The 23306-nt window shown below is 45.3% G+C and overlaps 5 protein-coding genes across 6 annotated transcripts; 2 read left to right on the top strand and 3 right to left on the bottom strand.

Annotated features, from left to right (window-relative positions):
- The first annotated feature begins 2121 nt into the window (after window positions 1-2121).
- Window positions 2122-2993, top strand: LOC120894832 (glycine-rich cell wall structural protein-like). Its single transcript, XM_040297679.1, has 2 exons — window positions 2122-2248; window positions 2424-2993. The coding sequence occupies exons 1-2, from the start codon at window positions 2240-2242 to the stop codon at window positions 2757-2759; spliced, it is 345 nt and encodes a 114-aa protein (XP_040153613.1). The 5' UTR covers window positions 2122-2239; the 3' UTR covers window positions 2760-2993.
- Window positions 2994-4429: 1436 nt separating this feature from the next.
- Window positions 4430-5285, bottom strand: LOC120894977 (glycine-rich cell wall structural protein-like). Its single transcript, XM_040297898.1, has 2 exons — window positions 5175-5285; window positions 4430-4999 (listed from the first exon to the last, which is right to left on the bottom strand). The coding sequence occupies exons 1-2, from the start codon at window positions 5181-5183 to the stop codon at window positions 4664-4666; spliced, it is 345 nt and encodes a 114-aa protein (XP_040153832.1). The 5' UTR covers window positions 5184-5285; the 3' UTR covers window positions 4430-4663.
- Window positions 5286-6700: 1415 nt separating this feature from the next.
- On the bottom strand, window positions 6701-13109 carry LOC120896813 (toll-like receptor 13). The gene is made up of 5 exons (XM_040301266.1): window positions 12416-13109; window positions 8954-9083; window positions 7411-8870; window positions 7216-7343; window positions 6701-7146 (listed from the first exon to the last, which is right to left on the bottom strand). Exons 1-5 carry the CDS (start codon window positions 12875-12877, stop codon window positions 6957-6959), a joined length of 2370 nt encoding a protein of 789 aa, XP_040157200.1. The 5' UTR covers window positions 12878-13109; the 3' UTR covers window positions 6701-6956.
- Window positions 13110-19854: 6745 nt separating this feature from the next.
- On the top strand, window positions 19855-21121 carry LOC120894119. Of its 2 annotated transcripts, XM_040296503.1 has the most exons (3): window positions 19858-20351; window positions 20430-20692; window positions 20813-21121. In XM_040296503.1, exons 1-3 carry the CDS (start codon window positions 20210-20212, stop codon window positions 20819-20821), a joined length of 414 nt encoding a protein of 137 aa, XP_040152437.1. In that variant the 5' UTR covers window positions 19858-20209; the 3' UTR covers window positions 20822-21121. The 2 variants fall into 2 exon arrangements, with proteins under 2 accessions (XP_040152435.1, XP_040152437.1); XM_040296501.1 differs by having other exon boundaries at window positions 19855-20351; window positions 20430-21121.
- Window positions 21122-22166: 1045 nt separating this feature from the next.
- Window positions 22167-22782, bottom strand: LOC120893766. Its single transcript, XM_040295860.1, has 2 exons — window positions 22675-22782; window positions 22167-22606 (listed from the first exon to the last, which is right to left on the bottom strand). Exons 1-2 carry the CDS (start codon window positions 22687-22689, stop codon window positions 22268-22270), a joined length of 354 nt encoding a protein of 117 aa, XP_040151794.1. The 5' UTR covers window positions 22690-22782; the 3' UTR covers window positions 22167-22267.
- Between the last annotated feature and the right edge of the window lie 524 nt (window positions 22783-23306).

The raw sequence follows: 23306 nt of genomic DNA, 5'->3' as shown, positions 1-23306 counted from the left end.
CCACGTCCCCACGTCCAGCCCGCTTAGTGACTGTGGCTTCTTTGTCGAGTGTCTCTCGAGCGAGTGATTCAATTCAATTCCCCATTATTTGCCACCGTCTCGTCTTCCTTTTTCTTGTGCCGTCAGAGCATGGAGAGGTTACAATAAAAAGATCATTATCAAACCTTTTTTTCCTCCCCTCAGTTGCTCAGATAGGGAGGCAGTGAAGCGATCGGCAACATCCGTGAGCGAATTCGAATCGTAAAGAACGTAGAGTTAGGTCATTAACAAACCTCAAACTCTCCCTGTACCCACACACACACACATACACGCACTCAAACAGGACAGATCGTTTGATCGTGTACAGGGCAGAACCCTTTGAAGCCTTCATTAGACGCCCACTTGTTTCACATATTGCGCAATTGGGGAATATTTATTCCAAAGCAGAAGACTCATAACTCTCCCGGAGATTCTGTTTCGAGTTTTCGCTTTTGCCGTTGTATCTTCTGTCTATTCTATACAATTCGGGGAAAACCCCCAGCGTCAAATATAAACCCGATTGCCCAACAACCGACAACCGACAATTCAAAGCGCAAACAAACCAATCGACCTGTGCAGCTCCGGTTCGTAAAGCGTCCATTCATTCTGTCGCTCATCCCTTCTTCCGGTTTGAACCGGCTTACCGGCGAATCCACCCATTCGTGTGGTTCGTAGTGAGTGCGTGAGCGTGCTGGTGAGAGCAAACTTAATTGCTGCACACCGTAAAAGCTCAGCATAGTAAACAACAACAGCAAGCAGCGGCGACGTAAAAACCGCACGCTGCGCTACAAACGACTTCAACGCAGCGAAACAAGCGACGAACCTTCACCAACCAAACCGGACAGAAGCTTTCCGAGCTTGATGGTGCTGGCGTGTTCTGTTCAGCTATGCTATGATTTTTAAAAGCCGGTTCCGCACACACTGTTTGTTTTGATACCGCTGTGCTTGATATGTGTGTGGCGAGCTTTTTGGCTTTGTTTTGGAATGAATCATCGACGATTGAATAAACAGCTGATATCGCACGGTCGGGGTCGCAGTTTTCTATCCAGTTGCGTAACGAGACAATATCTTGCGTGCTGTAAATTCCTACGCACTGTTTACGCAGGACCATTATCGAAAGAAACGACAAATTAGGCGATTTACATCATTGCTAAAAAATAATCTTATTTACACTATTATGAAACCATGTTTGGCTAAAGTTTCAACAGTTTTTAGCGTTCATGTTGATGATGGTACACAGCTGTAATGTTTGCCATTTCTTTCATGCAATTACAGTTTCTTTCTAGAATTTGTTCCTCTCTTCCCGTGAGTCGATGAACTGCTGTCCACACTCCGAGACCGATTGGCATTTATTCGCCGTGCAGTCAAGCTTATCCTCTCTATGTTCTGGACGGCCGTGTCGATATTTTGCTCACTCATCCAATGACAGCGCTCGGTCACTCGGCTGAAGAGCGCAAAGTCGGTCACTTTATGTAAACATACTTTTTTTTTCTACACTTAAATTAGCGATGGCTAATTTGTTGTGATTTACGGCTGTGTCTTTTTGTTGCATTTTAAATGATTCCTCTCAAATTATACAACTGATTAATCCTCAAAACAATGCTTGACCATCGGGCTTAAAACTCTTTCGCTGATGTTTTACTGTTAAACCGTTATTTACTCAATTTACATGTGTTTTGTTCCTGATTGATCGTGCCCAGCGGCAAAAGATTGATTTCTTCTGCTAATTTCCTCATTACACTCTTCACACCGGTTCTCATCTCATCCTTTCCCTCAATCTATTTACGTGGCTAATACGCCCTCCTGTTGGCACTCATTTATCTTCGACACACTCGCATCGTTTCCTACACTTCCTTCCTTCTGCTCTCACACATTCTCCTTTTGCTATCACATTCACAAGACTCGATCAACAGAAGATCTTCTTTCTTGACGCGACTCCGCCCGTAAACGAACAGTTCGTAAACATCCACCGCCCTTCTCCTGTCACCATTTCCTCCCATCTAACCGTTTTGGAAAACCAGAAATTCAACCCGTCGTGTTTCGCACCCCACAGATTTTGGGGATTTTTGGCGATTACTTTTTTCTGTTGGCTGTTTTGGTTGGCGTATAAATACTACAACGCCCCGTTCGGTTAGACACAGTTAAAGTTCGACTCTCGTCAAAGATACTTGTGCAGATTCGCTTCTTTTCAATCAGTGAAATACATACAACATCGCTCAAAATGTTTAAGGTGTGTACTGCCGTGGGTGCTGCCGGTGTCGTGTAAACAGACTTGTTCAATATTTGTGTTCAGTGTGATTGAAATGAGGCGTGTGATGTGTGGAGAACACAAATAGGCGGCTCTATTGTGACAATGGTTACTAAATTACACTTCCCCATTTCCCATTGATCTCGATCACTCACAGTTCGTTGCCGTGTTGAGCTGCCTCGTGGCGATCAGTTTGGCCATGCCAGCTGTGGAGGTCTCGCAGCCGATTGCATCCCAAGAGTCTCAGGACAGTCCGGCCGTGCTGGTGGTGGCGGCGGAGGACGATCTGGCCGGTGCTGAGACGGCCCACCACGGATATGGCGGATACGGTGGATACGGAGGAGGCTATGGCGGTGGCTTCGGAGGCTATCCTTATGGAGGATACGGAGGTGGCTTCGGCGGTGGCTACGGAGGAGGCTTCGGCGGATTCGGTGGAGGCTATGGCGGATACGGAGGATACGGACATGGTCACCACCATCACCATCACGGATAAGGGATGAGATCTACGACTTCTACCCCCTCAGCTCACAACCAATCTGTTGTCGTCCTACCTCACTGTGATCAGCATCCAACCGACCATTTCGAGGAACACTTGCATTTATTGTTGGGTTTGACCGGTTGTACCAAGTCTCATGCAACCTCGCCATGACCATCGATCGCCTGCAATGTTATTTATTGCCAGAATACCATTTTACCGTATGAATAAACGTTCACAAACTAAGCATAACGATATGTTGTTATTATTTCAATTTCACTTGAATTGTAAAGATCTTTCAAAGTGTATGAGAAATTCAGAAGTTTCATTTCATCTTAGGAAAAGCTAGCACAATTCTCATGGATTTACTTAATCTAATGTAAACGAAACTACGGAAAATAGTTTAAATTTCTAAATGAAGTGTATAAAAAAGCATGAAACTCTTAAGAATGCCTCTGGTCTAATGATAAACTGGACAGAGAGAGATGAGATAAAATTACCATTTGGTTACCTTGTTCAAGTTGAAAACAGGTCCCACAATCTCAGCTTGTAAAAAAATAAGTTTGAGATACTTACACTAATCCAACCTTTAGTAAAAAAGAAGAAGAATATAATAGATTATGGTTAACTTAAACAACTCTGTACACATAAATCATTGAGCTACCAGTAAAGTCAAAGTCAAGCAGTAACGTAAGTTTAATCGCAGATCGTTTGGCTCGTATAATCAGGGACAATTTGCGATAGTTGTATACGATCACGAAATTATTCAAGTCCCATACTGATCGTTGGACCAATCAAATTATTGCCATAACAAATATTTAGTATTTAATAATTGAAGAAGTTCATTTGAGGTTTCAACTAGGACATACACAAAACCGCAATTTAGAGATGAACGTCTGGGAATGTTTGTTCTCGTTTACCTTGTTAACTACATACTGTTATCAACGAATTATATTATTTTTTCCGTCTTCTTTTATTTGACGTAACGTTCTACGCCGATGTGCCGGCCTGTACAGGCTTTCGAGACTTAATTCATTACCACGCAGTCATATAGTCAATCCTTGCTACGGGCGGACGGTCCATTCTGGGATTGAATCCATGACGGGCATGTTATTGAGTCGTTCAAGTTGACCACTGTACTACGGGACCGCCCCTATTTATTCCCTATTTTTTCCTATTAATATTAATTCGTCGTATAAAAAGAAATCCTTCACTCAAATCAAAATAACGTATAATTGTATAAAAAACATATGTTATACATGTAATCCATTCAAAAATTTACTTCGTGCTCATCATTACAAATCCTACACTCTACAAACTAACGATGTCGATAACATGATCCTCACCCGTCAACAAGGTATAAATATAGTATATTTGGGCATATTTAACAAAACATGTCTTTTTTCAATAAAATGGTTGTATTTGTATTAAATGTATTATATGTATTAAAATATGTATCAAAATTGAGAACATCTGTGTGTCAAGTGCCAAGATCTCGTTTCAATAACTAAATTTATCTTTATCATATGCGGTTAAAAGAAAACAGATCAATCAATACGAGCACACATTACCTCTAACAGTAACGAATCAGTTACTAATCTAATCGTGTACTCTTCAGCGATAATCTTTGTAAATAAAACAAATATTAAAGTTGTTTACAAGCAAACAAAAACAAATAAACCGAATCGTTATGCTTAGTTTGTGAACGTTTATTCATACGGTAAAATGGTATTCTGGCAATAAATAACATTGCAGGCGATCGATGGTCATGGCGAGGTTGCATGAGACTTGGTACAACCGGTCAAACCCAACAATAAATGCAAGTGTTCCTCGAAATGGTCGGTTGGATGCTGATCACAGTGAGGTAGGACGACAACAGATGGGTTGTGAGCTGAGGCAGCAGAAGTCGTAGATCTCATCCCTTATCCGTGATGGTGATGGTGGTGACCATGTCCGTATCCTCCGTATCCTCCATAGCCTCCACCGAATCCGCCGAAGCCTCCTCCGTAGCCACCGCCGAAGCCACCTCCGTATCCTCCATAAGGATAGCCTCCGAAGCCACCGCCATAGCCTCCTCCGTATCCACCGTATCCGCCATATCCGTGGTGGGCCGTCTCAGCACCGGCCAGATCGTCCTCCGCCGCCACCACCAGCACGGCCGGACTGTCCTGAGACTCTTGGGATGCAATCGGCTGCGAGACCTCCACAGCTGGCATGGCCAAACTGATCGCCACGAGGCAGCTCAACACGGCAACGAACTGTGAGTGATCGAGATCAATGGGAAATAGGGAAGTGTAATTTAGTAACCATTGTCACAATAGAGCCGCCTATTTGTGTTCTCCACACATCACACGCCACATTTCAATCACACTGAACACAAATATTGAACAAGTCTGTTTACACGACACCAGCAGCACCAACGGCAGTACACACCTTAAACATTTTGAGCGATGATGTATGTATTTCACTTGATTGAAAAGAAGCGAATCTGCACGAGTATCTTTGACGAGAGTCGAACTTTAACTATGTCTAACCGAACGGGGCGTTGTAGTATTTATACGCCAACCAAAACAGCCAACAGAAAAAAGTAATCGCCAAAAATCCCCAAAATCTGTGGGGTGCGAAACACACGACGAGTTGAATTTCTGGTTTTCCAAAACGGTTAGATGGGAGGAAATGGGGACAGGAGAAGGGCGGTGAATGTTTACGAACTGTTCGTTTACGGGCGGGGTCGCGTCAAGAAAGAAGATCTTCTGTTGATCGAGTCTTGTGAATGTGATAGCAAAAGGAGAATGTGTGAGAGCAGAAGGAAGGAAGTGTCGGAAACGAAGTGAGCGCCAACAGGAGGGCATGTAAGACGCACAAAGGAACTAAGAGGAAGGATGAGAATACATGCGAAGATTCACACGTGGAAACCAGGAAGAGGAAACAAACGGGTGTCGTTGGGTCGCTAAAGATTAATTGGAAACAAAGCGTTGCAGACATGTAAATTGAATTAATAGCGATGTAAAACATTCGATAGTATGTTCATAGCTTCAGGTTCAAGTTTTAGGTTTTTGTAGAATCAATGAGTTCGTTAATTAAAGAGAAGATATTTTTGGCCATAGAAAACATCCCCCATAAATCACGACAAATCAGCAAAAAAAGAATTTCAGAGTAAGGTAACACAGCTCTACCGACAAAAATGTGACCGACATTGCGCTCTACAGCATTGGATGAGTGAGCAAAATATCGACACAAACGTCCAGAACATGAAGTTGATGAGCTTACTTGCTCAGTGAAGACACAAAAACCTCAGAGTCTGTGCCTCAGTTTAATAACAAGAAATCAACACTTTCTAGAAAGTTAGTATAGCATCATTAAGTGTTGGAAATAGCGCAGTGTCACTTTAAACGAAACATAATTTCGAAATGTTGCAAAACCGACTATTTTAAGGAGTGATCTGATTCGTCTGATTTGTCATTTCTTTGCATATTGTCCCAAATAAACAGTGCGTAGGAGTTTACAGCCCGCAAGGTATCGCTTCGTTACGCAATTAGACAAACCACGCCGATACGATATCAGCTGTTTATTCGATCGTCGATGATTCATCTCACAACACACCAAAAGCGCAGACCCCAGACGTCAAGCAAAACGCCATCAAAACAAACAAAAGAGGACGCGCGCGTGTGCGGAACCGGCTTTTACAAATCTGCATAGCTGAGCGGAACGGAACCGGTGGAGGTTAACGTGCCGGCGAGGTTCGTCGTTTGTTTCGCTGCCGTTGAAGTCGTTTGATTCAAGCATGTGTTTTCTGTTGTTTACGACGAAGTTTTCGTGACTAAAGTTCATTTAGTTCCTCCACGGAACATGGGTTGATTAAGGAAGCTGAAAACGATACGGAAATGGAATCGTTTGATTTCATTTTGCCCTTCATTTTTAGATTAAATGTTAAAAAAAACTCTCCGAAACCCATGCAATTTTACGTTATACCAATAATTTGTACTATATTTAAACTATTTATTAACACGATAATACTCCTCCTAAAGAGGGCAGATACTTTCTTAATTATTGCTTCTTGTCAATCATGAGTAGCATATGCGTAATAGAAATGGTCATTCACACAACAAATGCTTGCACCAATCTTTTTCGACAACGGCAGAATCGCGCCAATGCAAACTGTACTACGGGGTGGTGAGTGTGAGTGGTGAATATATAGGCGCGCCTGAAGGTATGCTATGCTTTCGATGTGAGCAAAGTTTTATGCAATCGCTTCCAAAACAGCGCCTGCTCGTTCACCGACTTGGTGGGCCATTTGATGTACGTTTTCGTCTTCAGCAGATAGCTAAGCGTTTTCGGACACTTGCGCCTGGGGATGTCTTCCAGCAGCACGAGAATGAGCTCATCGCGACGTGTTTCAAGCAATCTGGAGAAGAGAGAGGTACCTTAATTTATCAAATTAAACTAATCAAACAACACACAGTCCCTTTCTTACCGATGCTGAGCGAGATGCATCTCGAACTGACACCAGTGGCTAAGCAGAAAGCTTTCCGAGACGATCAGCATCAGACAGCGTGACCGATCCATACAGGATATTATGTTCTCCAATATGCCATACCCAACCTGAAAGGAAGAAAGCAAGAGAAGGTTAGTATTATCCCATATTGCTGGCCAAAGCAAGACTACAGACCTCAAAGTCACGTTCATGCAGACAAAGATTGATCTGACTAACTCCCTCCATGTTCGGCAGCAGATGATCCAACACCCAGGATCGATCCGCATTGCTATAGCTTACAAACACATCGTAATGGAAGTCGGCCTCCTTCAGCAACCCGCTCTTGTCCAGGTACAGCTTATCGTCGTTGAAGAAGCTAAGCACAGCCGAGTTTTTCATGATCTTGAAGAAGTACTTTATGTGGAACCAGTAGTAAAACAGCCCAACCCCGGTAAGGATCAGGAAGCTGACCGCCACACTGACCACTATGTACACCAGCGTGTGATTTTTCGCGTGCGCTGGCCCATTCTCGCCCTCCTCCGGAATTTCCGAATTGATCAGCTCATCCTCCGGTATCATGCAATCCTGCAGCTCCAGCGGATCGAGCTTCTGATTGCTGGTAAAGTTCATGCACAGATACTCCGACTCCTCGTAGTCGAACAGCTGCACGTGCTGCAGCGAGAGCTTGTTGGAGATCGTACCCGTCCCCCGTCTGCCCACGATGAGCGGCTCGGCCGAGATTGTGTACGCTCCCGCCACATCCGTCCGGTTGTGTAGAATGTTGCGCAAAAACTTCACATAATTACACGAACACTGGATCGTATTGCCACCAAGGCCCATGGCCGAAAGGCGCGAGAAATCGTACAGCATGTCTGTCGTTAGAATGACGATGCTATTGTTTCGCAAATTTACACTCTGCAGTGCGGTGGTAGTGGTGAGGATCTGCTGATTCCAGGCCGAGATGTAATTGTAGCTCAAGTCCAGCTGCTCCAGATTCGTCAGGTTGGCGAAACTTTCCCGATGCAGCATGCGCAGTATGTTCCCGCGCAGATTCAGCACGCGCAGCCGCTGCAACGGCACCAGCCAGTTGAGCTGCTGCACCATCGAGTCCTTGAAGTACAGCACCTCCAGACTGTCGGCCAGCAGCGTGAAGCTGGCCGAGTGCAGCGACTGCGCTACCCCCACATTGTACGAAATGTCGAGCATTGCGATCTTTTTGCTCACGAACAGATAGTCGACGATCGCGGGCAGCCCAATGTTGCAGTAGCTGACGTACTTGACGCGCCGCTGCACCGAGCGCAGCGCAATGAACGCCTGATACTCAAGCCGCGTGTTTGACAGATCGAGAAACACCAGACTGATGAGCGGGAAAAAGATATCCTGATGCAGGTCAACGCCCGCGATCAGCTTCATGAACGGGTTCTCGATCCGCTCCTCGCCCGTGCGCCGCGTGTCCATGTTGGACAGGTCGAGATGGAGCAAGCTGCGCAGCGGATAGAATATCTCCGCCGGCAGTGTTGTGATGCGATTGTGCGACAGGAATAGATACTCGAGGTTTACATTGCGGAAGAACGCTTCGGGCAGTGTGCGCAAGCTACAGTTGCGCATATCCAGCACCCGCAGCTTGGTCAGCAATGGCAAACGGTTGTGTTCGGCTGCAATTGGAAAATCAAATACGGGAGTGTCGCTGGAGGTTTGGAGGTGATTGTTGTAACTACAAACGGCATCCCACACTTACTCGTGTCGTTGGTGAATTCGGTGAAAAAATTGCCACTCAGCGAGAGGAGGCGCACATTTTGGAACTTTTTTAGCGTTGGCGAAGGTACAAGCGTTAGTTCGTTCCTAGCGATCGATAGATGGAGCACTTCCTGTTAGGGGAGGAGGATCGAAACGTGCTAATTAGCTTGGGAGGAATTCTGCAAACTGATCAACAGAATATGATAAACCCATCAGTACACAGAACGCATTCACACTCAATCATACCCACATACACACACCGGCATAGTTTGAACCACAAGCGCATCTCATGTATCATGTGTTACAAAACAGCTATGATCATTTAGGAATGTGGCTCTTTGAACTGTCTGTATATTTTTACCTATTGTCACAATTTTCATTGTGACTGTAATTTTTTTCAATAATTTTCAATTTCATTTTATATATGTGTTTTGGAACAAACTGACAGATAAATCGTTAGCACTCGCTAATCGTTAATCACTCGTTTAAATGGATTATGGGGCTCAACCGTTGCAACTAAACGTTACTAACATGGATAATGGCTAGAATATTGCGAATGAGCTCTCAACGAATCTTATAAATACAGTGTAACTCCTCATAACAAGTTTAATCCGTTCCAATGACCCATTTTTGCGAAAAACTCGTTATGCGAGAAGCTCTTTTTCATACAGTTCGTATGAAAAGTGAAATAATTGGTTCCAGGACAAGAAATGTGCAGGTATATAGGGATTATATGCATCACAACCGTATACATACCTAAAAGTGGCACCAGTAATGCATTGATCAATTCTTAGTATCGAAATTCTCGCCTTCATGGGCAAGTAGATCAAGAATACATGCAAGCAAGGTCTGACCTATCAATACACCTCACAATTGTGAAACACAAGCTTCTTAGGCAACACTACTCCCTAAAATCCACGTCCTGCCCACTTCCACGGCCGAAGCCGAAGAGAGTCTCAAATATTGTCAATTAAACTGAAGACACTACCTCACTTACTGCACCTGTCGCCCACGGCCCGCCCCAGTTTTTTTTTTTAATTTTTGTATGACTGTGAGTTTTGGATTATTGTGTGTCACCTTCGTTACACTTTTCCTCCACACTTATACCTGCTTCTTTTCGAAATAACTTGATATTTAACGATTCTTAGTATTGAAACTCTCGAAAATTCATATAGGGAATTAAAATTAAATTGCTCTTTATACGAGATTTTACTCGTTAAGAGTGATATTCGTAGAGCATTTAGATTTGCTCGTTATGCAAAAAATTGTAAGGGGTACTTGTTATGCAAGGTTCCACTGTATTAACATCTACTTAGGAACATGCCCCTAGTTCATCGAGTTGAAGATTGTATGTAGGCCAAAAATGGGACAATTTTCTAACAGAGAGTTTTACAGTTGTCTCCAAACAAAACCACATGCCCAAATAGCTTCTGGTTGTCTGCTTAGATTACCGTATTGCTTCGAATTACGGACCCTTGAGGCATTTTTGGTATGTTATATTTTCTTACTAATATAAATTTAATCGCTGATATATCTGCATACTATACTTTACTGAAGCGAACCTTCGTTATTTGAGAGACAAATCAATTGCAAAATAATATGACTTTTTTTTAACGTTCGAACACCCAATTTTGAGGATCAGGACGATCAAGACATTCTTGTACTCGTAGAAACATTAAACCTATGTACTGCTGCACAAATCAACGATCTTCTTCGTACGGCCATCAAAGCATTCGTTACATCTATCTTCGTTTATAAGTTTTTTCTTGTTATTATCACTGTCTTTAAAAATCATTTTGATGCAATTAATCACAATTTACTTCAGCTGTCCTCTTGGTAAAAAAATCTTTGTTCAAATTCCGAACAAAATTAATTAAGTTTTTTTTTTGCGAAAATCAGCCCAATATGATAAAACACCGTTGTTTTCTCGTTGATCACTGCCTCTGCAATGGGTTCCGATGTACTGTAATGCATCTGGACTAGAAATTATAGGTATTATTGAAAAAAAGAATGCACTGGAGTCTGTCTGGAGGTGTTTGAGGGAAATCTGTTAAGACAACACCCAGTGGACACTATATTTTTTAGAAAATCGGAGCCAGACATTCTCTCTTTATCGTTTTCTTTACATTCTACAAAACTATTGACAAAATATAAAAAAATTGAACAAAGTTAACATTTTCTTTTACATCCTAAGCAAAGTGTCGCATTTCTAGACCATCTAAACGATAGCATCATTATCACTGGGTCGTGCTGGATAGTACAGACGGCACGTCGCAGTCGGGGGGTTCGCTTCTTTGACACCCTTTCTAAACTCATTGTGATGGATCGATTGTTTGCACGATATCAGTCCCTTATTAATACCGGTGGGATCTTTCACGATCCGTCCGATTAGCTTCGCGACTGCGCGAGTGAACGCAATACACTGCCGTCCGGTCGCCTAATCTCGCTCTCCCTTGCGCTCGGTCAAGATAGCACTAATTCGCACAGATTATAACCGATAAATCATATCAGAAGCGCGCGCTTGGTTATTTTAGCTAGCGAACCGGGATTAGAGAATAGTTTAGGTGACGAGCCCGGGATCATCGTTATTGACGGAATAGGGTTGTTTTTTTTCCGGGAGCACTGTTTGCACCTTTGCCACCATTTTTTTGCTACACGTCACTCTTATTTAGTTGTCTCAAGTAGTTTTGATTTGCGAGTCCACCACATAAGTGGCTCAACACATTGTTGGAATGTTTCCCCCGCGGACGCTACTTGATTGTTGTTTGAATTACGCACTTCCGACGGTTGGAACATTTTTGTGTTTTTCCTTTTCAAGTTGCATCACTCCAGCAAAAAAGGCTCTCAGTTCGATTCAAAACACTTATCGCGCCGTACGATCAAGAGATTCTTGTCGCATTAGGAATGATTTACAAACGACTTTGTTAATCGCGCGATAAGAAGCCACACATTGATAGCACACCGAATCGTCTGGCCAAGCGCCAATTCTTTGCTACACTGCTGCTATCCCATTTGACAGCTGATCAAAGCTGCCCCAATCCGTTGCCAAGGTTACGCGGTATCGCCATCATCATCCTATTTTCGATTGACTTTTCTTCTCGGCTTTAATTGCGCTTTTCTTTTCGGACCGGTCTACGGTTGTTAACATTGAGATAAAACAAAAAATACACGAAGAGTGGGGCGAAAAAAAAACAAAGAAAACACACAAAAATTATCGTTATCGATACGTTTCCCCTCATCCGCACGTCGCACACCAAACACCGCACTGAGCGTACCCCACGGCATCTTGACACAGTGTTGACAAGGGACAGCAGAAATGAAATTCAATTCACTCAATTTTGCACTCTATACACACACAAATTAAAACATTGGATGACGTTTGAAACAGACAAACATACACACACACACACACGCACACTTCACTTATTCACGCAATAAAACACGTGCCCCCGCTCATACTAACTTCAAGTGGTATCAGTGCGCTGACACCCTGCACCAACCCCTGCACACCGTGATCGGACAGCCGCAGACCGGACAGATCGAGGGCATGCGGTCCGGGCCGTACCGTCAGCCGGCCGTCCTCCGTCACCCACGGCAGATAGTTGTTGGCCGTGCCGAGCAGACACTCCGGCTGGCCCTGCTGCGTGCTGGCCCCGGCGTGGAACGCGCTCAGCGGGATGTTGTACCGTTCGCCGGCCCGGTACGGCAGATAGTTCACCCAACCATTGCCGTAACACTCGTAAATACCGCCGCACCCGAGCAGATCGCAGTCGGACGGGTCGGTGGGTGGAGCGGCGGCGGCGGCTACCGATCCCACCGAACGGGCCTTGCGATTGTTGGCGCTCGGCAGCACCACCAGCAGCAGCACTAGAAGCACCGGAAGCAGTACGGCAACGTTCCGGCAGTAGAACTCGGCTATTTCCATTCGTTCGATACCGCTACCAACCTGCCGGACGAACCGTTGGTAAGCTACTGGGGATGGTAAGCTCGGAGCATCGGCCGTATCGACATCCGGCCGCGGCTCGCGGCTCTTATCGGTCGTGATTGGTCGGCCAGTTTGTGGACCGCTGGTCAGTGTCGGAGTGCGCGCGCGCGTAACAAGCGACAACTTATCTGATACGGTACCGGCAGGCCGATAGGAGTATGATAGGGCGACAAAAAAGGGCACTCGTCATAGATACGGACAAGGAAAGCAAAACACGTTCCCGGTGGTGGTGATGATGATTCGGTTTTGCTCGCTTTCGATAGGACTTACCGTGCCTTTCGGGATGGCGAGTGCAACATTTATAAGGCTTCGCTCGGTAGTAGTTATCTCTCCCGCAATCTAACGCTCGATATCTCTGCCCATCGATGACTTCTACTAGGTGGAGGAAGATGTACAAGCCACACTGTTGATGGTTGTTACTGCTTGGTCTGTTGTTTACGGGCTTGTGTACGGGTGATTAAAAGTGATAGCAGGGCAATGAGTTTACCAACCAATTGCAATTACCAAACCAAACTGTGCTGTGCTACTTGTCATCAATAAACCAATTATAAATCTGGCCATTTTTTTATCAATTTTTGGGAGAAGAAGGTAAAACGTCAAAATTCCAAAAGCCTTTTAAAATTTGTTTATAAAAAATCAATTTATTCATTACATACACTTCATTTAAATTCGCTATAACCTTGCCTATTGCGTTCACTGCACTTAACTGCATAGTGCATTACCCTACACACACTGATCAATGCCACCCTCTGCATCCTACAGATTGCATCCACGGCTGCCACGCGGGCCCTCCTTGCCTACGCTTCCCATTATCTTTCCCATTCCACGGACGTATTCCACGGACAAGGATGATCGTTTTCAATGCCAACATTTCCGGTCCCTCACAATGCAGCCCGAAACCGGTTTCGGTACGGTCAGCATGCTTTCAATCTTCACTACAAAGTCACGTAAAATCCAAAGGAAAAGGAAACATCCATGAGATCAGCTAGCGGATAAAAGAGTGCAGCAGTTTCGGGCCAGGCGGGCGATCTCGAACTTTAAACGTGTCTAGCGCGTCTCTCTAGTTCTGGTGGCCGAGTTATGAAGCATATTTCGTAATGGGCTTTACGATACTAGTGGAGCGGTTCGTTATGAAACGGAGCAAACACAACATGTTCGTGCGGACTAGTAAAACCGTCTAACTGTCTGGTTCCACTTCAATTGGAGACCGTTTCGTTTTCACATTCACTTAAAACCTGCCAACAGCAGTAGCGGTGGTGTTTGCTTCATATCACCCGCTTACCCGGTCGCATACCTTAACAGCTAATAAAATTGTCTACCTTTTCCTCTTACACTAGCAATGCAACGCACACACGCTATCTATCATAATACCTATTGGGTTTCGACTCTCACACCAGCCTGTATCACTTGTCGGGCAGTGTACGGTAGTAGTAAGCGAGCGTAAGATGAAGGACACAGGACACTTTGAAATCACAGCCAATCCGCGACCGGAGAACGAAACGATCGACAAAAAAAGTGATCGTGATATCGATTTCATATCAGCGTGTTATGTGAACAGTGTGTCAACGAACCACTTCGGCTCCTTCCATATTTAAATATAGGTCAACTTGGGGCAGGTGTTAGTTGGTTCCTGCCTATTTGAAGCTTTAATCGCACGATCAATTAGAGAAACGCTGCACGTACAAAACGCCGGCCACGATACGATACGCAACACCATTTGCGCGTGTTTGTGTGTTTGTGTGCATTGGGCGGGAGGTTGGTAAATTGCATCATAAAACTAACTAAACCGCACATCATAAAGAAAGACACAAAGCAAAACAATGGCGACGACAGCTGATCCAAAGGGGGAAAGTTTGCACCGCGTGCCTTCCTGATAGGTTCACGCATTGCTGTACGCGCAAGCGGTGATTGCGGACGCAACGGGGCTTAGCAAGCGCCGGCACTGCCGGACAGGATGGCCTTCACGATGATCATGCAGATGCGCTTGAGGCGTTGCGCTTCCTCGCCCTGCTCGAGCCGTTCGCGCAGCGGGAGCGTTAGGAACCTAACGATCTGCACCAGATAGATGAAGAACACCAGTGTCACGAACTGTTTTCGAGCGGTGGGAAGAGAAGTGATTGAGAGCGAGAGAAAGAGAGCGAAAAAATGAGTAAAATATTGCCACATTCACGATTCACAACACACAGAGACTCACAAAACTTTTTCACCAGCAAATCGAACGAAGCGTCCACGATTGCATCGGCTGCATCGAGCCCGGCGGCTGCGGACCGGTTGGGCAACGCGAGCAGGCTGCTGTCGGCCTCGGCCAACCCGAGCGGCATCTTGGTTGCGTTTACCAGCCCGTCTATCACGGTGACCATGATCTGCCAATTGGAATTGCCCCCAAAAACATTAAAAGTACCAGAAATGAAACATACTTTAGTACTTTTCTTCATTAAACGATATGAAATATTTCACCAATTTGCCACTCACGGAACAAGCATCACTGGTACACATGATTGGATGGGATTTGGTTTGCTCCTGCCTTCTGTCACTATTACTCACGATCACTGACACGGCACGAACACGGCAAGAACGACCACGCGGCAAACGGTCGATCTGCGAAGAACTAACGCCACGAACTGACACGATAGTGAACCGCGAAAATGCGCAACACCGATCGATGCGCTCGCTGTACGCCGACTCGTGCCTTCTCGCTCCTCCTTCTCATGCACAGCCGTCACTCTGTTTCACTTTTATTTCGCGTGATAGATTTCTAAAGCGACCTTGACGGATTGGTGGTGACTGTTAGCGAGCGCCAAACGGGAGGGAAACGCGTCGTGCGGTGTTTGTAACGAGTAGCGTTTGCGTGTGTTGAGCAGATACGAGAAAGAGGGAGAGCAAAAGTGATACATCACTAGCTGGACGTTAAAATGCGATATGCGACGCACACACACACACACACGGACACTCTGTTTGTAGAGGTGACTAATGCGCTCAGCTTAGTAGGCGCTGTGTGTGGAACGTACTAGTAGAAGGGAGGAGAGAAAGAGAGAGAGAGAGACAGTAACAGCGTTGACTAGCAACGGTAGGAAGAGGGAGAGAGCACACAAGCTAGCGTAACAGCTGATGGATTGTGTGTACACAGCGTGTACACAACTACCACACTAACTGCACGGCGACTGCAGTCGGGTGCATTCTTGCATCGCAGAGGCAAAGAGGAGACGCGTGAGGCTGGTTTTAATTCCCCACTCCCTCACCGTTTTGGCTGGTGGGAGTGTAGATCATGCTTGTTAGCACGCTGTTACGCTTGCGACATCGTTTGCAAACGCATTAGTACGAGCGCTAATACGAAAGATATTCTTGCCCGCGAGCACGGGCAGCAAACGACGAACCTTTTTTTTGTTTTAGATTGACGTCAAGCGGGTTCGTCTGGGTGGTTTTAGTAAGCGAGAGGGTATGCAAGCTAGCACCAATACGTAAAGCACAGGATTTGGGACACGAGCTTTGATCGATCGGTTTGTTATGGGGATTTTGTTTGTTGTTAATCAGTGGTACGGAATCGACTTAGCTTGTATCTTCTGTGACTACTAGTGCGAGACAGAAGATATTGTAAAAATGAAAAAAAAATATTAGAGATATACTGTTTTGGACCATAAGAGAAGGGAATCGGATCCATCAGCTCTACCGTCCCAAGCAATATTGACGCCTCTTGCTCCAAAGACCCTCCCTGAGGCACTGAAGCATTTAAACCTAAAAACGTCATAACATACACACCAAAAAACTCCTAAATTTGCAAACTTTCTGCTACGGAAATGAACGCTTTATCAATCGTTTCGTATTGCATAATACACTCTTCGCAGACCCGCACTCCAACCCCTTCCTAAGGGACCCCTGCTCGGACGTCTCGGCCCATTCGCTGTGAAGGTGTGAAACACCTAACCGCTTATAGTGTGTGTTTGCCATTTTTTACCGCCTGCCTTTCCTCCCCTTTCTTTCTTGTGCAAACACTTCGAGCTTCGAGCGAATGAATGAAGATCACTCGGTATTGTACCACGATCGAATTGTGATAATCGTTCGTAGCTACCCCCGGGGGGTGTATTTGTTTCTTTGCCTTTTTTGTTTTTTGTTCATTGAAATGTTGCCATCCTCTCGCCATGCTACACACCCATACCGATTCGGTCCTGTGCTTGGATGGGTGAGCGTAATGCAGTCTTGCCGAGTGCGTAATTTGCCGTATACATTAGCCGGTTGGGGTTTTTTGTTGTGAATTTATTTGCACAAAAAGGGGGAGAACAACATTGTTTGAAGGTCACCATAGAACTGTTGCACGTTCGAGAATACGAAGACGATGGACGTTTCGAATGTTTAAAGACAGTCGATACATTCTCAGACGAGGTTGGTAGATAACGATAATAGGTTAGATATTATTCACCTCCTCATGAATAAGTCGATCACCTCGAACAGACAGCTTCCTAACTGCTGAGATTTCGTAATACCCAAGCCGGAAGATCCGCTTTCGACTGTAGGTGTCCTCTGTCAGCCGTATCTCTGTGTCGGCTGCATCCTTCAATGGGGGAGCGAATTTGGAAGAAAAATATGTCGTTTGAATTTTAATACATTTCCGAAGCATCGCGCGTGTGTCCTTGGCCATTCGATCCCTGTCTAATGACATCCTGCTTGAGTTTGAGTAACGTTAACCTACAAGATACTTCCATATCTATTTTTATCCTCAAATCTCAAGCTCTCTGATGGAAACTGTTATTCCTGATGGCATCACGCATCATTTCGTCCACACGTCTTATTTGCCCACCGACTGACCAGCTGCTCATCTTTCTTGCCATGCATCTAAAGAATAGGTGAAGAAGAAACCACCATAAAACATAAACACATATGGAAATGAGCCTCATCACAATGTCAACTCCGATAGCCCTTAAACTAGGCCACGTTAAATCGTGCACCGGGTGCATCAACGGCTTATTTCAAGGTCCACCCGAGCTCCCTCCCAGGGAAGCTCCCACCGCCAAGGACAAGTTGAGCCACACTCACACGTACCGCGATTATACAATCCAAGCTGGAATAAATTATGCTACACGAACCAGATTATTGAACGACAACGATCACGGCGCGCGGAAAGATCGAGAGGCTAAGCAGTTGCGGTTGAAGAGCACACTCGTGAGATCGTCTTCACCGGACGAGGACGCTGCCACCTTCGGGTTCAACCAACTCACACGCAGTTGACACGCGGCGGATTGCATTAGATCCGCCGAAAAGCGTATCGAATGTATGCAAACTCACCTGGGGCCGACACACAAACTAGTTTCGCTCTCCCACATGAGCTGAGGCCTAATCTCGTCATGGCGCAGTGTCATCCGAATGGCGTCAGGCGTGCGGTCATTGGAACGAACCCACCACCGAAGATGCACATTTTTGGTGGGGTGATAGTTAATTTGATAAATTTCCATTCCTCCCCTCTGTTGCTCGTTCAGCCACACTCAGGCCCGATCGACCTCCGCTATTGCCGAAAGCTGCCAATCCACACGACAATACTGTAATTTTATAACAATCCGTTGAATGACCCCATCATGAGCGCGGTTGTCCTCCGTGTCCGAGTTGGTAATTTTCCAAACAAAGTTCCGATTTATCAGACACCTTCAATCTAAACGCTGTTCACGGTCTACACGATCGCGCACGCTGCCATCACGGTGCACGCTGCACCGTGTTTGGGTAACATTGGACCATCATCTTCACCCTTCGGGCGGCAACAACAGCAACAGTAACAAACAAACAACACCGAGCCTGAGTGCTCTCCAATGCAATCATTATTAGTACGCCGGCAAGCCTGCCAATTAGCCGGAGCTTGCGGAGCACCTGCCAAAAGCTTTCGGGAATGGGTTGCTTGCGCCACCCAAGCCTCCCCAAGCCAGGTTACTCCGAACCAGGTTAAGCATCCTTCTAGCCGCTTCTGAAAGGTGCGGTCCTCGAGCCGATTGCTTAATGCATTGGCCTCTTCATCAGAATGCAACAACAACTCGTTGGACGGTAACCTGGCTTTGAGGGGGGGGGGGGGAGATTTTGGCAAATGATTACAAAGGGTGACGAGCACGTGCCTTCGGCCCGCATCAAAAAGGGCAACAACAGCGTGCTCTGGCACGTTTCGATGCCGGCAAGGTCGACTAATGGAGGGATTTACGATACCAATTCCTTTTTTCTTTTCTTTTTGAGTATTGAGTTTGACATTTGACCGCTAAAGTTATACACGCGTCAAAGCATGCTAGGATTATGTTTGTACACAACTGTCAAAATCCAATATGACGGAGACAACAAAATCCAATGTGGCGTAGGCAATTAGGAATGAAAAATGTAACTAGGTTGATGACTATTTCACTAACACACGCTTTCTGATTTAATACGTAGAACCCCCTCAATGTCGATATCGGGCGCTTGTTATGTCTTCATCTGCTTGAAATCAAACGCAACACTAATAGGCCATCAGCTTGTAGATGTCTCTATGTAGATCAATAGACGTGAGTGATCATTTCGAGTTCATTAAGATGTTCACAAACCTTTATTAAATTGCACTTATTACACCTTGAATAGAATTTACTTTGAAATGACCTTGGACTCCCCAAGAACTAAAAATCCCCTTCCATCCCTAACGACACATGATCCCAAAAACGTTACCTTCGGCGCCAACGCTTCCTTGTTTCAAATTCGTCCTAGTTTAATGGCCAAAATCGAATTAGTGACTGACCGAATAATCTATTTCGCGACAGCCCCCCTCCCACCGTCCCATCGTTTTCGGCAACCGGCAAAACCGTTGCCACTTAACCCCACTCCTTCCAAGCCCGAAAACTCCAATGCACTCTTCACTCTAGCGTTGATCACTGTGCGTTGAGGGCGCAACACAAACAAACAAACAAACAACAACAACAAGCGCTTTGAAGGATCCTCGAAATGTGGGCAACGGCCAGGGCGCGCGATAAGATGCGATGCTGCATCGGTGTCGTCGTATAAAAAGCGTTCATTGATGTCCAACCCGGGTCAGTCGTCGGTAGCATTGGGCACGAGCGGTGTTTTGCGGTGATATATGTGAGCAAGCATTAGGCGTATTAGGCGTCATCAACAGTGGTTTGAGCATTTTGCTGGTTGTTGAGGCATCAGAATTGGGAGCAGTGAATCAATCAGATTAGCATAAGCAATAAAAGTGCCACCAGTGTCGTCAGTTCAGTGAGTGAAGGACATTTGATTTGTTTTGCTGCGAAAAAAAACAACCCCACAAACTCTACGAAAATGAAACTGTTCGGAAGTAGCAGCACGTTGCTGTTGATGCTGATCATCGGATTGGTGTGGAGTGAACAGCTGGAGGAGCAGGACAGCGACACCAACGATCTGGAAACGGCAGAATCGGCCTTCCACATCGACCCAAAGACGGGTATGTGGTGCAGAAAAGGGAAGAATGAAACTGGAACTTAAATCCTTACCCTTTCCTCCTCCATTTTCTCTCTGGCAGTGATCTTCACCGGGCTGGCCGGTATCGGGGCACTGGTGGTGAAGGGCTTGGCGCTGGGCATTGGTGGCGGTAAGCTACTTCTGCTGGCCAAACATGCCGGCAACTCGCACAGCAGCTCCGGCTGGGATGATTCCTCCAAGTCGTACTCATCGCACCCGTCCTACCCGACGTACAAGTCGTACTCGTCCAGCTACTCGTCCTCGGACGAGGCGAAGCCAACGTCGTACACTGGCAGCCTGAAGGTGTCCGGTTCGCTGACGCCGGTGAGTTCCAAATCTTCGTCCGACTCGTCGAGCTCGTCCACGGCCGCACCGACCAAGACGAGCCTCTCGCTTGACGATGGTGATGATGCACTGCCTGAAAACTGAGTTTCAAAATTTCAGGTTCATTAGCAGCGGGCTGGCTGGCTACTGCCTGGCGAACGGCGTTGTTGAGGCTGAGAGTATCTCCTTTTTTGGCGAACGTTGTGAGCAAAATTCTGGACAGATCAGGGCGTGGAAAGAATAGTGGGGGCGCGTTATAAGGGAGGCGTTACAAAAGCCTAAACCAAACTAAATCTGCTTTGTTTAGTAGTGCCTACATATCTATAGTTTACTATTTTCTGGGGAATATACACATATTTATAAGCTTTCATCGATCATATTGTGATACTTTGCTCATCAGATTAAACCGGTTTCCATTGTATTAAGCAATGCTAGATGGTTAAGCTTTCTTTCAACCGAGATCCGAAAAGTAGCCTTTGCGCTTGACCTTCACAATCGCTCCGCCGCATCGGGACAAAATGACAAAATATCGGACCACGATTCCTAACGTCAACCGTAGCAGAACGAAACTGAAGGTGGAGCAAGGTGGATACTCACTGTGGCCCGGCGAGGTGAAGGTTAAGTTCACACGTACAAAGTTTGTGCAGGAAATTAACGCCGTGAAAATTGCATCAATGACTATTTATTAGTAACGCACCCTAATAGATCTACACGGTCCAGTGGGTCCGCTAGCTTCTCTGCTAACTGTGCTACCGCATGATTCACTTCCAATGGCACACCCGAGTGGCACGTGTTTATTTTCTGTCGGTTTTTTTATGGGGGATCGATGCACACGTGGTTTTATTGACCACTCTCGGTGAACCTACACGATCTACGAAAGGTGATCTTCAATCCGTACAGAAGGGGAAATACAGTGAACCCTCTCTTATTTGACACCTCTCCAATTTGAAAAACCTCTCTTATTTGAATATTTTGCACAGTCCCTTGATTTCCAGTACATTTTTGTTCCTCTAATTTGGAAAACCTCTGAAATCTGTATCCCTTTTATTTGTGTATGGTGTTGCCATGGTTATTGAATGATGTATGCTCAAATTGGCAATCCTGTTCGCAGTTTCCTATAGCAACAGTTAAGGCTGCATACTAAATGTTCTGTCTCTTTCTTGTTTGGATGGACCTTTCATTCACTTTCCAGCTCTGTAATTTGAAAACCCCTCTTATTCGACAGTCCCATCGTCTCTCAAATAAGAGAGGGTTCACTGTAATTTGGGAAAAACGAAATCGAAGTAATCATTGCCATCAGGCAGGGCTACTAGCTTTTTGCTCGTTCCATAAACGATTTGCTTCGCTCGTTCGCTTGCTTGATTTGTTCTGCAACAGTTCCGTGTCTCCAAATACAAAGGAGAGGGTAATCTAACTTATTTTTTGCTCTATAAACACACATTGTGCAATACACGTTCTGAATGACGCATTTGTGTTTTGGTGGTTTGTTTCGTTTAATAACATTTCAACTGCCATTAGATTGTTCGTCGTTTGTGCGCTCTAAAATCCATTCGAAACGAAAACCATTTCCGCAAATCAATAATACCACCAGTTGTGGTAGTAGTAGTACGGTCTGTACCAACGATACCGTGGGTAGTAGGAGTAGTATACGCCCGGGTGGTACACCGGCCGATAGTAGCTGTACGTGTATGCGGCTGACTGCTGCAAATCTTCGTCGGACATTGGCATGCTTTCCCGCTGCGTGATGGGGCTGGTTTCGCGCAGTATCTTGACCGGTGGTTGGGGCGGTGTGTTGTAGATCGGTGGTATTGGGTCCTTTTCTGTCTCGGCCAACTGTGTCTGCTGTTCGATCGGCTGCTCGAGAGTGGCATTGCACGCGATGGTCAGCAGATAAATTAAGATAAAGAGATGATGCTGGAATGAAAGAACCGGGAACATTACCAGGAAATAGTTTTACTTTTCACAGGGTGTTTGAGCCTTACCATTCCTTGGACCATTTTGGATGTGTGTCACCTGTGTTAGACTACTGCAAATTTTCAACTGTAACTGATCAGGGGTACTGGAGAGCAGAATTTATTTAGTTCGATGTAGCATATTGTTACTTGTGGTTGTACACATTGTCTCAATAGGACGTCGGGAAAATAAAGCACACGAAAACAATTGACTATTGTATGCTTGCGGGATAATTGTCACGTGGAGGCGAATTGATATGTTAAAGATCCCCTGTGAGCGATACGTTTTGTCGACGACGAGCGATCGTTCTGGTAACTCTGTCACATTTGAGATCTGAGGTTATAAATAGTTACTAAAAGGGTTATTCGTGCTGACCAGAATAGATGACTAAATCAATTTTCAGAAATTACAATCTAAAAGGTGTACCCGATACAATAATCGTAGATGCTGATAAACTACAATACTAAACATAATGATGTAATAATAAAGATAAAGTTTCTTCATAGCATGGAATGAAAATTTTTCTGCGTGGGATCAAAAACTTATAAAACTCTGAAGTCTACACAGTATAATCACGTCTGCAAAAAATTAATTTGTATGATTCTTCAAGAAACAAGAAAAATCTAAAAGAAACCATAAGCATTAATCAACCCATAACCCT

This window comes from Anopheles arabiensis, chromosome 2 (genome assembly GCF_016920715.1).
Source record: "Anopheles arabiensis isolate DONGOLA chromosome 2, AaraD3, whole genome shotgun sequence".
Taxonomy (NCBI): domain Eukaryota; kingdom Metazoa; phylum Arthropoda; class Insecta; order Diptera; family Culicidae; genus Anopheles; species Anopheles arabiensis.
The sequence above is the reverse complement of the archived record's forward strand: the minus strand, read 5'-3'. Positions and strand labels throughout refer to the sequence as shown.